Source organism: Chelonoidis abingdonii, chromosome 1 (assembly GCF_003597395.2).
Source record: "Chelonoidis abingdonii isolate Lonesome George chromosome 1, CheloAbing_2.0, whole genome shotgun sequence".
NCBI lineage: Eukaryota > Metazoa > Chordata > Testudines > Testudinidae > Chelonoidis > Chelonoidis abingdonii.
The window spans coordinates 98132562-98150300 of NC_133769.1; the positions used below are offsets into that span (position 1 = coordinate 98132562).

Here is a 17739-nt window from a genome sequence, read left to right on the forward strand (position 1 = left end):
TGCAGCAGGTGCCAAAATCACCTTATTTAATCCATTTGGGAGCATGGGCAACATTAATTGTCACACACACCCCGGGGATGGGCAGGGGCAGTTCAGAAATCAAAGACAGACCAAAACAGGAGGAGCACAGGCAGCCGCACAGCTGAGAGAAGCGGCAGTTTCTGTTTCAAAGCGCTGCTTCTCTCCGGCTGGCTGTGCGGCCTCCTGGTGCTCCTCCAGAGTCCTCTGGCCTGTGCTTGCGGTGCTCCTGCTGCCCACACCACCTGCCTGCTCCCCTGAGGCTGCGGGTGAGCCTCCCTCCCTGCTCTCCCCTGCCCCCACCCCCCGCAGGGGGTGCGCAGGTGCTGAGCTGCCCGGTGGTGCAGCGAGCTGAGTCTGTGAGGGAGGGGAATAGCGGGGGAGGGGCCAGGGGTGAGCCTCCCCAACTGGGAGCTCAGGGGCCAGACAGGATGGTCCTGCAGGCCGGATGTGGTCTGAGGGCCGTACTTTGCCCACCTCTGATGTAGCTCCTGCCATATCCTAGCAACAGTAGCAAGAGTTTTGGGGCTGTCAGGACTAAAATAGCAGGGGGTGCTGCAGGGCAGGACTAATGTGGATTGACAGGCAGGTGCGTGGAGTTTTGCCACAGCCCTTGTCAGCTTTAATCTGTATCATGCTTTAAGAAAGCATGAGAGAGGAAGCGCTGACCAAACATACAGGCTATCTCTGTACTTATGGCAGCATGTAGAGTGCAGGCACTACAAGGGTAACTGCATGCCACATGAAAAGCAGTCTGCACCACACTTGTCACTGCAGTGTGTGTAGGTGCATGCTGCAGTGAAAGGCTCTGGCAAGGGGGAAGGAAACAGGGACTGGGTGGCCGGGCAACAAAATGGCAGATGAAGTTCAATGTTGATAAATGCAAAATAATGCACATTGGAAAACATAATCCCAACTATTCATACAAAATGATGGATCTAAATTAGCTGTTACCAATCAAGAAAGAGATCTTGGAGTCATTGTGGCTAAAACATCTCTGAAAACAGCCGCTCAGTGTGCAGCGGCAGACAAAAAAGCTAACAGAATGTTAGGAACCATTAGGAAAGGGATATATAACAAGACAGAAAATATCATATTGCCTCTAAATAAATCCATGGTACACCCTCACCTTGAATATTGCATGCATTTTTGGTTGCTCCATCTCAAAAAAAGGTATATTGGAATTGGAAAAGGTACAGAGAAGGGCAACAAAAATAATTAAGGATATGGAACAGCTTCCATATAAGGAGAGTTTAAAAAGACTATGACTTTTCAGCTTGGAAAAGAGACTGCTAAGGGGGGATATGACAGAGATCTATCAAATCTTGATTGGTGAAGAGAAAGTGAATAAAGAAATGTTGTTTACTCCTTCACGTAATACAAAAACTAAGGGTTATCCGGTGAAATTAATAGGCAGCAAGTTTAAAACAAACAAAAAGAAGTACTTCACACAATGCACAGTCATAGACGCAGACTCCGTGGGTACTCTGGGGCTGGAGCATCCATGGAGAAAAATTGGTGGGTGCTCTGCACCCACAGGCAGCCAAGCTCCCTGCCCAGCCCCACCTCACCTCTGCCTCCTCCCCTGAACACACCTTCCCTGCTTCATCTCCCAGCGCTTGCCACCACAAAACAGCTGTTTCGCAGCGTAACAAGTTGTGGGAGGGAGAGGGAGGAGTGGGAATGCAACGTATTCAGGGGAGGAGGTGGGGCCGGGGCGGGGATTTGGGGAAGGAGTCCAATGGGGCAGGGACTTTGGGGAAGGGATTGGAATGGGGGTGGGGCAGGTCTGTGGGTGAGGGAGGCATGAGCTTCCACCAGTGCCAGGAGAAGTTGGTGCCTATGTGCACAGTCAATCTATGGAACTCTGTCAGAGGATGCTGTGAAGGCCAAAACTATAACAGGGTTAAAAAAAGAACTAGATAAATTCATGAAGGATAGGTCCATCAATGGCTTTAGCCACCAGGATGGGCAGGGATGCAAGACTATACTCTGAGTGTCCCTAGCCTCTGTTTGCCAGAAGCTGGGTGTGGACAATGGGATGAATCATTCAATGGTTGCCTGTTCTGGTCATTCCCTCTGAAGTACCCGGCATTGACCACTGTTGGAAGATAAGACGGTGGGGTAGATGGACATTGGTCTGATCCAGTACGACTATTCTCATGTCCTATGGGAAAGGCTTTGGCACGGGGAAGGCAACAGGACACTACACTGGTAAAAAACAGCAGTTTAGATATGGGCAGCATTGCTTGGGCATGTAGAGATAGGGTTACCATACGTCCAGGTTTTCCTGGATAGGACTTCTTTTTTGGTTCTCCAATCTCTGACCAGGCAAATTTTTGAAATCTGAACAAATGTCTGTGATTTTGAGCTAGGGAGCCAGAGAGCAGCAGCTGCTGGCTGGGTGCCCAGCTCTGAAGGCAGTGCTGCTGCCAGCAGCAGCGCAGAAGTGAGGGTGGCATGGTAAGGTATTGCCACCCTTACTTTTGTGCTGCTGGTGGTGGTGGCGCTACCTTCAGAGCAGGATGGCTGGTGAGCGGTGGCTGCTGTACCCCATCCCAGATCCTGGCAGTATCCTCTATCTGAGAGACGTGAAATATAGTAACCCTATGTGAAGAGCCCATGTAGGGTATACACCCTGGAGGTTCAAGTGTGTAGGGCACTCTCCTCTCCTCATCAAAGCCATGCCTCACCTTCTACGCTGCTCTTAATGCCTGTGCTAGCGGAGTGTGCAGTGTCTGTACATGCTGTCATAAGTGTAGACTTACACACATGACAAAACTCCCTGAAATTTTCAAGGGAAATGCACCTGATCCCAGTTGTACTTACATGGGAATGTGAATATCTATGAAGTTCTTGGGGACATATCCTTCGTGACTTCTCAGCTCAGCCCTGTACCACTCTTCCTGGGAGCTTAAAATCTGCAGCAGAGACAGAATGAATGAATGAACCACCTTGGGAAAGGCAAGGTAACCAGAAGGAGAAGTTACTCACAAAAGAAAGAAAAAGAGTTTGGAATTATTTGGAAGGATAAAAGCCGACTAGACTGGGTTTGTTGGTGTTGAGAGCTGTGGAATCCCATGGCACCCCCCGTTTTCTTCCCCCCACATACACACACTGCAGCAGGGCTGAGAGCTGAAGGCCAGTGCAGTGCAAATAAAGCAATGAGGACGATATGGAGGAATTAGAGGGACTGCTTGTTAGTTTTATCTGTATTCCTGGATAAATGTTCAGGAGGCTGGAAGATGTAAGCTGCACAGCTCTAATACCTTCGTGATGGAGGAGTTTGCTATGAAGGACTTAGTGGGGGTTTAAGGAGTTCTTTGTGTTGTTTTTAATGGTTTGCCCTGGTGGGTCCCAATTTGACAAGAGATGAAAAAAGCTCTGAAAAATTCTGCTACATAGGAATGTGTGTGTTTGTGATTGCGTGTTTGTTACTGGATATCATTGCATGTGCTAGAATTAGGGGGTTGAATCTTCAGCTGTGCAGAGCTCACACCAGGGCATTTGAAGGGAGGAGGCAAAGGTGGTTCAAAGCCAGGTTTCTGCCTCCCTAGATCCTAGGTGTTGCAAGGGGCCAGCCTCAGCAGTAATGCAAATTGGAGTAGCCTCAGGGCTATATCTACTATCGCTACTAGGGTCATTCCACTGATCAAGGATTGCTGGACTGAATTATGCTCTTTCTCCACCCCATGGTGCCCTTGACATGGCCTGAAGGCAGAGGTGAGAGAACAGGTGGCATATAGCTACCTGTGTTGCCAGTGGATATGATTTTATTGCAAGCTTTGTGGTATATGGTGTTTTTCTTAAAATTCCAGTTCCAGGAGGCAAGTGAATATGTGAGAATCTTAGCTTTCATTTTTTTTAAAAAGAAGTTTCTAGCCCTTATGGTTGAAAAGCTTGAAGTATGACCCTTAGGGGCTCAGGAAACAGAAGGCAAAAAAAAAAAAAGTTTCCAAAATATGTAATTAAAAAAAAATGGTTAAGCCTTGTTTTTAAACATTCGGGGTTGACAGTACTGAGACCTCTGGGACTCATTCTCCACTGCTTTGCCCCTTGTGAAACCTTTACACCTGTGGACAGGGAAGGAATGGGCAGCTGAGGATTTCTGAATGGGTAGCTGAGGATTTCCTGGTTTATTGCCAGTTGATTCCCCCATACAGCGGGCCTGATTTAAGGTCCCTTTGTGCTGCTCCAAACAAACCAAATGGGATACAACTCTTTTCTCCTCTATGGCTCAACAGCTACACAGGGTACGACTGCATATCAGCAACCCTTTCTCCCCTCCTGCCTGGAGTTTGCTCTGCTAGCAGCTAGGTTTCCGGTGCAATCCACCTGCAAGCTCTTGGTGCGCAGAGGGCAGGCCCCTCTGTGTTGGTATCTCACAGCAGGGGTGGTGGGGACGTGGATTTCCTCCTGTCTCTGCTGGTTCAGGGCCTCAAACTTCCTGTTCATTTAATCTCCACATCAATACTGTTTACCTTATCTCCTTCACCAATCAGTTAAGATAAACCCCAGCAGAATGCACAGGCAGGGTAGGGAGGACAGCTGGGTGTGTGTATGCGTGCATGTGATGTTACACACTTCGATTTGTCAGATCTTTGACTCTTGACTGCTAGGGAGTTGTGTTGCCTCAAAGAGAAAGATCTAATGAGAGGACAATCTCTGGCTTTCTTGTGAATTCCCAGTGAAAATAAACAAGTGAGTAGAGAGATACAATCAACCCAGTGCAGAGGTGGAGGCAGCAAGGGCATGGGGACAGAGTTTGAGCTGAGGAAGCATCAGGAGTACTGTGTAGGGCAAGTGCTCAACCATCTGAAAGGGGAGAAGGGGGATTTGTCCATAGCACCTCTCATGTTACTTTGGAAAGATCTCTCTCTTTGACCAATGTGAGTCATGTTCAGGCATCTTTGGCTGTAGCAGAGTGACTATGATGCACGGTGTTGTAGATTGAGGAATGGGTAAAAAATATTATGTGGGGTTGTGTGGCTTCATCCTCATTGCTGATAACAAGAACAATTCTACCATAACAATACAAAGATTAAATAGACTGTGTTTCTCATACTATATGTCTGACGTTTGCCTGCCACTTCTTCCCACTCTCGCTCTAGCATTCCTCTGCTTCTTCATTTCTGAAGGGCGTGTTGTGTATTATACTAGCTCAGGGGTTCTCAAAATTTTTCATACAGAAATTATCTTGTGGATACTTTCCCTCCCATTAGCAATTATATAATATCCCTGTGGCAACTACAGTAATTCCTTACAGGGAACAGTAACATCAGAAAAGTCCCTTAATGTACTTTAGCCATCTTTTATGGCAATCTAACAGCTGGAAATGAGGAGGATGGCAAGCACTGTGTGACTAGCCAGTTCTCCATGAACCTCCAGCAAGCCCTCCATGGAACACTAGTGGCGTCTGGCCCATAGTCTGTGAACATCTAGCTGGGCTATGTTATGGAGGAAGGCACTGGTGCAGTGGGATCTGGCAGGAGTCACATGGTTAAACAGTCCTCCTTTGGTGGGGCCTCGGGCTGCACTTACCTTCAGAACGTCCCCGGTACGGAAACTCAGTTCATCCTCTCCAGAAGCATTGAAATCAAATTTGGCAATGGCTTCCATACTGTGCCTTGGTGACAGGGCAAAGCTGGAAGAGATACAAGTATGTCAATATCTGGGAGGAGCTGTTACCTCTGAATCTAGCTCATAGAAGGGGTTGTTATCTCCTCTTGCTCAGGACACTGTGAACTATTCGTTGGTGCTGTGATATCTTCTCACTCAGGGTACCAGCGGCATTGAGACCAACCTGTTGGTTAATCTGTAATAGTCCCTTGCTAGGGGCAGTTGGCCTGTATCCAGTGTTGTGATTTCTTGTTCAGGCCCAAACAATTATTGGACTGAATGAAGTTACCAGCTGGGAACGATCCCATTAACTGGCATGGCTGATGGGCATCAGAACTAGACTCAGATTAGTGGTTCATTTTTCATCACGAGGGCTCAAAACATACCAAAGCAGAAGCTGTGTCCCATAGACCATTGTCTCCACCCAATAATCTTATGATGAAAATGTGCACCCCCACTCCCAAGCAGGCTGATAATAGGGATGACCTCAGTGTAAGTGATAACAGCATTGTTCTGTTAGCTATTCCCTGTGATGTAAGTGACCCCCTCACCCAGAGAAGGCGGCACTCATCCTCCACAGTGGCCTACTTATTATCCTTGTGAGAGAGACAAACTATGGGCAAAAGGAGGATCTTACAATACAAAAAATCTTTTTTGGATGGTGAGCTCCATGTTGAAGAATGAAAGAAAGACCTTCTTCTACAAAGACTTTTTGGCATGGATAGCCTTGATTTCCAGTGAGAGAAAGAACTTGTGTACAGAAAGGTTGTATTCCCTGTTTTAGAGGTGTAGTACTTACTGCTTAAGCCACATGAGTACAACATATGTTTCCAAAGAATCCAGATTTCTGGAGCCTGAATTCACATCTTACGTGTGTTTAGTGTAGGTGAAAGGTACCACACCATTATCAACAGGCCTGCAAACCAAAGTCTTCCTTTTTGTAGCATGGGAGGTAGCGGTGCAAGCTTCACTTAATCAACACTTCTTGCTAACATAATTGAGATGTGTGCTGGAAGGACCATTTTTAGGATCAAAAGGAATGCTCAGTTCCCATGGCTCACTGACTCTCTGACATGTCTGCTGAGGCTGCCAATGGCAGAGTAGGAAGTAGCTCAATTGTATTGGTGTTTTTTGTGATGTAGGTACAGGTCCTGCCAGGAACCAGTGGGAGATAACCCTGGAAGTGCATTCACAAAGGCCACCAAACAGCTCTCAGATGGGAATAACTTTCAGCACTTCCTCTAACCCAGGCTGGACTGCAATCAGTGACCTGGAAGTTAAAAGCTCCATAGCTTATCTTCACTCCCCCAAGGGATCCAGTCTGTACAAGCAAGGAAGACTCTCCAACTTGCTTTACCTGAAAAGCTATTATCCAGAGGACCTCAGAAAGAAATCTCACCAACAGCTTCTGTAGAGAAACTTTGGTTTATTGAGCTGTCTTTCATTGCAGAACTGAGAAAGACCAAAAAGCGTTAGCTCCAGAATTATGCAAGAAAAATGTCATGTTTAAAACTGATGAGCCACTAAAGATTGATTCTGAGAATTGTCTTCTCTCATTCCCAAATATAAAAGGATCTTCACATGCTTTTCTCCAGGGTTTCTTTCAGCACTTTCTTTTTTGCTGCTTATTTGAGGTGAAATTGAATTTGTGTGACCGAACATGAGGCAGGCAGAATAGAGGCAAGGTGTGTGACGGTCCACACACAACTCTGCAAGTTCAGTGGGATCCTGTCTTACAGACATCTGTGTTATTTCAGTCCTGGGAGCTCTCACACAGCTATACAAATGTAGTTCAGTTCTGACCTGCCGTATTTCCCTTGCCCCTCCAAGTTTTGCCAATGCACTTCAGTAGTGAACTGTACTATTGTAATGTCTGCTAGTGTGCCTCAATCTTGGCCTGCAAATTCTCCCACCATTTCAATCCTGTTCATCTTCTTCTCTCCTTCCCGCCTTCCCCGGATTTGTTGATGCACCTTAATTCTGACCTACGACACCTTTTGGTATCTCAGTCCCAGGTCCTCACACCGATCTGCCATTGCACCTCAATGCTGAGCTACAATTGTCCCATGCTATTCTTGGATCCCCAATTTAGCTCTGTGGATGCAACTTAGCCTTGACCTGCAGCACCCCTTGCTATTTTAGCCACTGGAGTTCCTTACCTTCAGCCTGTAATGTCACACAACTGCATGTGGTGACGATGATTGTTATGTCACAGGGGGAGGATTAGGATTTCAAATGGGGGAGCAGGTTAACCATTGTGTGGACTATAATAACAAAGATTTTGTTTTCATGTAAACATCCCTTATTAATAATGATTACTTAGAATGATGGGGAGAGTACTAAAGAAAATGCCAGCAACCAAAGCAGAGTTGCTTTAGTATGGCATGTTTTTCAGTGTTTTACCTTGAGGCACTGGGCTGCTCTATAAAGATCACAGATGGCTGGGTGAATATATCCTCAAACTACAAAGTGCAGAGCAATAATCTCAGTTTGAGACAACCAGTTAAAAACAACAACCTCTTGGAATACAAAGCCTTGCTTTGATTTTTGCCCTTTGGTGGAATTAGAGATCTCAGTGATTCTTTCTCTAAGGAGGGAGAGTGTTCATTTCATTTTTCAACTACCAGACAGTTAAATGTGATATTTGACACCCTCCCCCTCAAAAAGAGCAGAGCTGGGGAAATAGTTAAAGGCTCATCTCTCACTTATTTTCAATTCCAGAAATTCCAACCTTGGGCAGTGACTGAGACACAGACACCTCTTCAGACAATCTAACAGATGGATTAAATGTATTTTTCATTGCCAGAGGCTGGATTTAGGAGTGACTCAAATACCATACACAGTGTCAGCTAAGTTGATAAATCAGTACTGCAGTAATACCATGGCCTTAAACTCTTTCCCTACCAACTACTAAAGCACCACTGGTGAATAATCCCTGTCTTTGAACCCCAGCCTAGCATTTTTCAGCACCTGAACTTCAATCCAGCCCTGCATCTCTGATCCTATTCCTGCCTTCTCTTGTATCTCCAGTTTCCTTATACTGTTCAGGTCAGTGCTGGGCTTTTTAAGAAAGCTTTTCCACTAGGTGCTCATTCTTTCTCTCTACATGTGTTTGACTTCCATCAGCACCTGTGTGACAGAGAAACGTTTGATTTTTTTGTTATTACTTACATTTCTCAGGAATCATTTCTCCTAAAGGATATCAGAACACTTTACACACTGTGAGCCAAATTCTGCCTTCAGTTACACAGCACAAATCCATTAGCTATAGAGAAACTGAAGGTAGAATTTAGTTCTGTATATACTGTATTTGGTGAAAATCACCCCAGTACAGAGGGAAAGCTCAGGGCCTATGTATCACTTAGTCCCACTAAGGCCTCTGACTGCTAGAAGCTGGGACTGGATGACAGGGGATGATTGCCCAGTTCTGTTTGTTCCCTTTGAAGCATCTGATATTGGCTGCTGTCAAAAGACAGGATACTGGTCTAGATAGGCTATTAGTCTGAGCCACTGTGGCCATTCCTATATTTGCTTAACTCCTATTTAAGGCATGAATGTGAATTAACTAGTGCTGTCTTTCTGCACAGAAATGAATTTTATTTTTAGTGATCACCCCCTATATCACTGAACTGCTGATGCATCTAGGCTAGAATGCAGGTGCCATTCTGTGCTATCAATGCTACACCAGAGTGAAAGGAGGGGAAGTGAAAACTAACTTCACTATTTGAAACTACACAGGACATATTTTAGGTCAGTAGAATACGTAATTCCGTGAGCTGGAATTCAGCCAGGACACTGAGGTTAACACCTGCACATTTATGAAAAGTGACAGGGGCTATTTAATGACCACAAGTGATCAAATGATAAATCTCATCTCATCTGAAATACAGCACTCCAATAATAGAACACCCCTCCTAACCCCTTGCTGGGGCGTTGGCTCTGTAGAAATGACTCAAGAGGAAGAACACCACCTACTAAGACACCAACACCACTGTCTGCATCACTGGGGTTTTCTAGGCCAGCCTTTCATTTATTTATTGTCTAAGCTCAACTTTGTTTCGCTGAGTGTGATTGTCATAAACAGATAGCTAAGGGTTAATGTTTCTTTTACCTGTAAAGGGTTAACAAAGGGAACCAAACACCTGACCAGAGGACCAATCAGGAAACTGGATTTTTCAAAGTCAGGGAGGGAATTACATGTGTGTAACTTGCTGGAATGTTTCAAATTGGATATCTTTTTGAATCAGACTGTTTATTCATATTTTCTTATAAGCAATAGCCCTGTATTGTCATCTTGATGCAGAGTTTATATTCTTATGTCTTTTTCTTTCTTTTTTTTTATATAAAGTTTTCTTTGTAAGACTTGTTTGAGTTTTCTCTCTGGGTAGGTTAAGGAACAAGGGGAGGGAATTCTCTTTGTGTTAGATCTCTAGAGGGTAAGCTCCGCAGCACCAGGGAATTGTGGGAGGGGGAAAGAGAGATAAAATCATCTCTGTTTCCTTGTGTTTGAGGTTTGTCTCTTTGTGGAAGAGAGGGGACAGGCTTCTTGGTATTGTGATGTAAAGAGATTGCATCAATACTCTCAGGTTAGCCCAGAGAGGAAAGTCTGGGTGGGAGAGGGAGGGGAAGGGAAGTGGAGTATTTCCCTTGCCGGTAAGACTCAGAGCTTCTGGGTCTTGGGGTCTCTCCAGGGAAGGTTTGGGGAGACCAGAGGGGGCCAAAACCCTGGAAATTTTGGATAGTGGCAGCGAGATAAGATCCAAGCTGGTAATTAAGCTTGGAGGTTCATGCTAAGCACCCAGATTTTGGACGCTAAGGTCCAGATTTGGGACAGAGGCTTATTACAGTGATAAGATCACAGCATGGCATGACTGCAATCGGGGTGCATATTCAAAGATGATGACCTTAACAAAAGCTTGATTTTCAAGCCTGTGACTTATATAAATCAGACCCACAGCTTCAACCAGTGAGCTTTCATCAATAGATGTGAAATGGGATGTTCTCAGAGGTGAAAGTAAGCCGGTCTGCTCCAGCATCCCGGCAAGAGCCAGTATGCTGTGCTGGACCGCACCCTGATTCCACGGCGGGGATTGAAAGGGCTCAGAGCTCCCTGCCTCTGCGGGCAGCCCAGAGTCCTTTGAATCCCGGCCGCGGCTGGGATTTAAAGGGCTGAGAGCTCCCCACCGCTGCGGGCAGCCCAGAGCCCTTTGAATCCCTGCCACAGCTCTGGCGGCCAGGCTGGGGGCAGGATTTAAAGGGCTCAGGGCTCCCCTCAGCGGCAGGAGCCCCAGCCCCACAAAGCTCGGGGTTCCCCCCGGCGGCCAAAGTCCAGGGCCCTTTAATTTGCCCCTGAGCTAGGGGAGTGGGGGTGCTCCCAGCCACCTCTTCAGCTGGGAGCCCCTGGTTGATTTAAATACCCTGGAGCTCCCAGCCACAGCCGGTGCCCCAGGGCCTTTAAATCTTGAGAGACCACGCCTCTTCAAAATGAGGCCACGCCCCCCTCAGGACTCCAGCAGTAACGGTAAGTCTTGTAAGTTACTTTCACCCCTGCATGTTCTGGTCTGCCTTTTTGGGTCCTGCAGGTGTCAGAGTTTAAAGTCAGAAGAGGCCACTAGATCATCTAGTCCAATGATACTCAGATAGGCTTGTGAGCCACAAGTTGCTCTTTAATGTATCTCCTGTAGCTCTTTGCAGCACATGATGTTACAATTATTAACCAGTCAGGATGCTTTTGCTATGTTATTAACCAATTAAGTTATCAACTTGCACCAAGTTATTAACTTATTGGCTGTGAAAATTATATCTATATCTAGATATAAAATGTTCGTCTTTCTCCAGAATTAAGACAAGGACAGCTGTGATGAGAGTGTGATCCACATGGGGAAAGGGTTAACATCTCAGGACAAGGGTGGCAAATCCTAGAAGGGAGCCCTACAGTGAAGGAATCTCTATGCAACCAGAGAGGAGAGCCGCTTCCAGTCTCTTTCCTGGTTGGGGGTTTGCCACCACTGTCTCATTTTCATTTTTATTTATGGTGTAGAAAGCCATTTTGTTTTATGGCTAAACAAGAAAGACATTTCAAAGCAGGACATTTCCATGGAAATTTCCATATATACATGTAAACAAAATATTTCCTGTCATACTGTTTAAACATGAATAGTATATAGTAAATGAATCAATGAATTCACACTGTTGTGGCTCTTTTGGGTACTGTTGATCGTTGATTTGGCTCCTGAACCACTGAGGTCTGTGTATCACTGATCTAGTCTGACCTCCTGTATCACAGGCCACCAACACCACCCACACACTAAACCCAACAACTAAAAAGAGAGCAAAATATTACAACCCAGGGGACACTAGTCTATTATATGCGACAGGAAGAGACTAAAAGTGTGAGGTGCATCAACGTTCAAAGCAGGGAAATGATTAAGTGAGATATACTTGGATAATCCTGGCAAATGACCTGCATGCATATGCTGCAGTGGAAGGTGAAAATCCCCGAAGGTCATTGCCTATCTGACCTGGGGGGAAATTCCTTGCCGGCCCCACAGATGCAATCAGTTAAACCTTGAGCACATGAGCAAGAACCAGCCAGCCAAGCAGCTGAGCGGGAGGACACTTGGTGACACCTCAGAACCCTGCCCCCCCCTGCCCACATGTAGGTTTGATGGTGAGTAGGGCTGGAGTCCAACATTCAACATCTGTACAGGAATGAGAGATGACACTGTATGAGTAGGGGCCAATTATCCAGAATGAGCGATGATATATACTGTCATTGTTGTCACCAGCTAAACCACATCCAAGAGGCATTGGGAAATATTCTGTTCCAGAAATGCAAGCCTCTCACCACTGCATTAATAGAACAGCTCCATTAACTGTCAGAGGTGCTAGTGCCTCCAGCCACCACAAGGCATGTTCATTACACATGGATAAACACACGAACGTATTAAATACAGCAGTGGACAGTGATTGTGGTTATATATATATATATATGCACACCAACCATTTCCTCTCATAATTTAAGAAAAGCCCAGTGTATTCCATCCAGTGGGGGTGGAGGCAGTACAAGTGGTTTCCATACCTAAAGGAGCAGCTCCCTTAGGTCAGGCCGCTGAGAAATGGTATATATGTGGTAAGTAGGAGGCAGTGGTGAGTGCATGAATTCACACTGTACATACCAGTCTATCCATCTCATACTGTGGAAGATCTCACCAGTGGCCATTTCTGTGCATCACCCATAGCTCAAGCAATCTTTCGGGATGGTTCCATATCTGCTCTCACCAGATTCTCTGTTCTACGCTACATTAATTTTCCTGTCCTGTGAATGGCCTGAGAGATTGAGAGAATACTTTACAAAATCGAGTGAGCTGTTTGCTCCATGTTTACTGCTGTGGGACCTAATGAGTGCCCCACTGAGAGACCTGCTGTGAGCAGTCACTCACCCTGGCTGTCTGGCAATGTAAAAAATTGTCTGGTTTCCTGTTAGCCAGCCAAAAGCACTCCATGGAACTTTCCTGCTTTCAAATGTTTTTATTGTCTAGCCATAAAACAAAATGGCTTTCTATACCATAAATAAAAATGAAAATGACCCTGTGGTGGCAAACCCCCAACTAGGAGAGAAACAGGAAGCAGCTCTCCTCTCTGATTGCCTAGAGATTCCTTCATTGTAGGGCTCCCTTCTAGGGTTTGCCACCCTTGTCCTGAGATGTTAACCCTTTCCCCATGTGGATACACTCCCATCACAGATGTCCTTGTCTTAATCCTAGAAAGAAATGAACATTTAAAGGTCATGAAGACTATCCAGAGTTATAATTAAGGATAACAACCTTTTTTGGAAGGGATATTAAGCTGCATTCTTCTGGGATTAGCTAATTTGTACAGTGCCTTGCCCAATGGTGGTCCATGACTAGGGCTCCCAGGCACTACCACAATACAAATAAATAATAATAATGAAGACCAGGATGAGACCTATTGTGGGGGACAGATTATCCCACATCTGCCCCCTGTGGGGTTCTTACATCTTCCTCTGAAGCATCTGGTGCTGGGCACTGTTACAGACAAGATACTGGAGTAGATGGATTATGGGTGTGATCCAGTCTGGAAAATCCTATGTTGAAAAAGTATGATTCAGATACACTTGCTTCTATTCGAGTGCTTATCTGAATGATCCAGACTAACTGAGTATGCAAAAAGGGGGCTGGCAATCTCATAAGAACAGGCTTTTTCATCATCACTTGCTTCTGGATAGGATGGCACTGTCAGGTGAAGAAGCTTTTTCATGGCATTTCAGCAGTTGCACTTTCTAACCAGGGAGCAATCAGAAAAATTTTTTTTGACCAAAAAAAAAAAAAAAAAAAAAAGGACTTTTTCCAAACGCCAAATGGTTTTATCTGATGTTCTGGGAAAGGTTAATTGGTCTGGTTCGGTTTCAGTTTTGTGCGCTTTTAAACTAAACCGGGTCACCCCATCCTTAATTAGCTAGCCTCAGGGAAGCAACATTGTCAAGAAATAGAGGAGGAGGGTAAGTGGATGCAAGCTTGGAAATGAGGGGGATTCTCAACTGTCATGTATTGTAGTGAATAATAATTCATCAGCAGTGGATGCTGGAGCATCAGGTTGCAAATCCACATAGAGCTGAAAGACATGAATGGAAGCTGTCCAGCTTTTCCTGATCTCCCATCTATTCCTGTCCCATGGTCAGATGTGCTCCACACATGGCAATTCATCCTCTTTCACAAATTCCCTTTCCAAGGACAGCTGGCTAGGCTGTCTGCAGTGACAAGTCATTAATGGACAATTATTTTTGCAGTTGGAAAGCAAGTGCACAGAGCAGGTGATGTTATTCAAACTCCTCTGCAGAGCTCCACCAATATACTTCAGTCCAGATTGGTGGCACCTCCTGCTATTTAGGTTCTTTCTCCCCCAAAAGCCCTGCCCCTCATTCTTCACCTGCAAGCACTCCTGCCCAGACAAATCCTAGAATTCTCAAACAGCTCAGTCAATGCACCATGATTCTTAAGTACAAAGATCCCCTGCTCTTCTAATCCTGACCTATCACACTCATAATCCACATTTAGTTTGGCTGATATGACAAAGGCCTTGTCTATGCAAAACTTTGTTACCGGTATTACTATACTGTTTAGGGGCATGGCATCCCTCCCCATACAGGAACAAGCTATAACTGTATAAGCACCGTTATATCATTATAACTGCGTCCACAGCGAGGGCAGAGGGGGGAGGTTGTAGAACTTTAACAATACCAGAATAACTGTGGTACAACTTTAGTATGTAGACAAGGCCTTAATCCTGAACTGCAGAGCAATTTGCTATCCCAGTCATGTGGCCTCTCCCCACTCCTCTGTTAATCCACCTCAAAAGATATCCTCTGCCGTTCCAATTGAAGAACACATTGGTATGTTGGAGGGATTTTTGTTTTGCAATAATATGTTGCTATGTTCCTCTACTTTCATTTTTAAATGAAAGTAGAGGAACATCTTTCAAACCATTGACAAACATGACAAGATGAAATATTTTCTCTCCATCCCTCTGATCCTGCCAAGTTCCTCTTCTACGTTTCCCTTCCCCTCACAGCAGATTACTGAGGCCTGGTCTGCACTACGATTTTAGGTCGAATTTAGCAGCGTTACCTTGATTTAACCCTGGACCCATCCATACGACTAAGCCCTTTTTTTTTTTTTTTTTTTGACTTAAAGGGCTCTTTAAATCGATTTCTTTACTCCACTTCTGACGAGGGGATTAGCACTGAAATCGTTCTTGCTGGGTCGAATGTGGGGTAGTGTGGATGCAATTCGATGGTATGGGCCTCCGGGAGCTATCCCAGAGTGCTCCATTGTGACCACTCTGAACAGCGCTCTCAACTCAGAAGCATTGGCCAGATAGACAGGAAAAGGCCCGTGAACTTTTGAATTTCATTTCCTGTTTGGCAGCGTGGTGAGCTGATCAGTACAGGTGACCATGCAGAGCTCATCAGCATGATGTGCACATAGCCGGGGCACATTGCCCGGTCCATACTTTGTGAGAAGTCTATGTCCATGTCTATGTCTTCATCACTCTCGTCACCTGCCATCGCCTCCTCATCTGGTTTTGCTTTTGCAGCTTCTGGTTCTGCATATACTCCAGGATAATGCATGTGGTGTTTACAGTGCTCATAATTTCTGCGGTGATCTGACTGGGCTCCATGATCCCAGTGCTATGGTGTCTACGCTGAAAAAAGGCGCAAAACAATTGTCTGCCACTGCTCTGATGCAGGGAGGGGCGACTGACGACATGGCTTACAGGAAATTAAAATCAACAAAAGGGGTGGCTTTGCATCAAGGAGAAACACAAATAACTGTCATACAGAATGGCCCCCTCAAGGATTGAACTCAAAACCCTGGGTTTAGCAGGCCATTGATTTCACAAAACAAATCAGGTCAATTTCTTGTTTTGATCCACTCCATCTATCTTTTACATCTTAGGCTGGCAGCAGACGGTGCAGTACGACTGCTAGCCATCGTCATCTCCTGGGTGCTCAGCAGAAGATGCTGCATTATGATTGCTAGCCATCATCATCTCCTGGCTGCTTACCAGAAGATGGTGCAGTACGACTGCTAGCCATCATCATTTCCTGGATGCTTGGCAGAAGATGGGGATGACTTGGTTGAGTCACTCCCATGTCTCTCCAGGCACCCCGACTGACCTCACCGAGTTTGGCTAAAAGAGCACCCAGGAATACGATGACGATGGCTACCAATCGTAATGCACCATCTGCTGCCAAAAGGCAATGAACTGCTGCTGTGTAGCAATGCAGTCTCACATCTGCCAGCACCCAGGAGACATACGATGACGGTGAGCTGGATGGGCTCCAGGCTTGCCGTGGTATGGCGTCTGCTCAGGTAACCCAGGAAAAAAGGTGCGAAATGATTGTCTGCTGTTGCTTTCACGGAGGGAGGGAGAGGGGGGCCTGAAGACATCTACCCAGAACCACCCACAACACTGTTTTTGCCCCATGAGGCATTGGGATCTCAACCCAGAATTCCAATGGGCAGCGGAGACTGCGAGAACTGTGGGATAGCTACCCACAGCGCAATGCTCCGGAAGTCGATGCTAGCCTCGGTACTGTGGGCGCAGTCCGCTGTCTTAATGCATGTAGAGCATTTTGAGTGGGGACACACACAACTGACTGTATAAAAACAATTTATTAAAAAACGACTTCTATAAATTCGACCTAATTTCGTAGTGTAGACATACCCTGAGTTATTAGTGTTTCACTAGCAGCTTTATCCATTCTAATCAGTTATGTCCTCCTGAATTTGTAAGGTGATTACACTGAACTGTTCTCTTGTCATCACAGTTTATCACCTTGGCAGCAATTGTGAGATCACAAAAACGGAACCATGGCAAAACTGAGTGGGGATCGGCTGACGAGGAGGCAGCAACTAACTACAATGGAGAATGGGATGTTTTGGCCCCTTTCTGCCTAATCCTTTAGTTCCCAACCATCCTTCTGTATTTCTGTTAGCTTTACTGAACTGCTCCACTGCTGCCCAATAGTCCAGATACAAGCAAGCGTGGTGCACTGGCTGTGCTGCCTAATGCTTTGAACGCACCCAAGCAAACCAGGCCTGCTGTGCCACAAAATTCTCTACATAAATGATGAGTGAAATACACTCACTGTGCCACCAGATCTTCCATCTCTGTCCTAATATGTAGCTGACTACAATGCAACATCGATGCCAGACGGGTCAGCTTGGCGCAGCACTGGGATCTGTGGCTTCAGGAGTATGAGCTCTGCTCAGAAATCCTAATGATTTTTTACAGGTTCATATTCTACATTCAAGCAAGACTGATTAAAAAAAACCCAACAACTCTCATCTTTAGCTGGTATAGCTCTGCTGAAGTCTATGGGTTATGCTGAGTTACAACAGCTGAAGATCTGGCCCTGTGGTTTTAAAATACTCTTTCATTTACTGCTCAAAATCTGAAAAATATCTGCAGCATATGGGTGGAAGGGGAGAAGGAGGTGATGCTGCTGACAAAGAAGGAAGCCCTCCTCTCCCCCCCATAGGCCTCTTATAAAGTCCCAGAGCCTGGTGCAAAAGG

At 45.7% G+C, this 17739-nt stretch overlaps 1 protein-coding gene across 2 annotated transcripts in view; it reads right to left on the bottom strand.

Moving 5' to 3' along the window:
* The window catches only part of GRAP2 (GRB2 related adaptor protein 2), a 38885-nt gene that overhangs the window by 8465 nt on the left and 12681 nt on the right, over window positions 1-17739 (bottom strand). The window contains exons 3-5 of one of the 2 annotated variants that reach the window (XM_075068156.1): window positions 12079-12338; window positions 5560-5662; window positions 2848-2939 (exon numbers count right to left, since the gene is read on the bottom strand). In XM_075068156.1, the coding sequence (XP_074924257.1) occupies window positions 2848-2939; window positions 5560-5662; window positions 12079-12146 (263 nt within the window). In that variant the 5' untranslated portion in view covers window positions 12147-12338. The remainder of the gene's footprint in view (window positions 1-2847; window positions 2940-5559; window positions 5663-12078; window positions 12339-17739) is intronic. The other variant, XM_075068157.1, reaches the window with a different exon arrangement.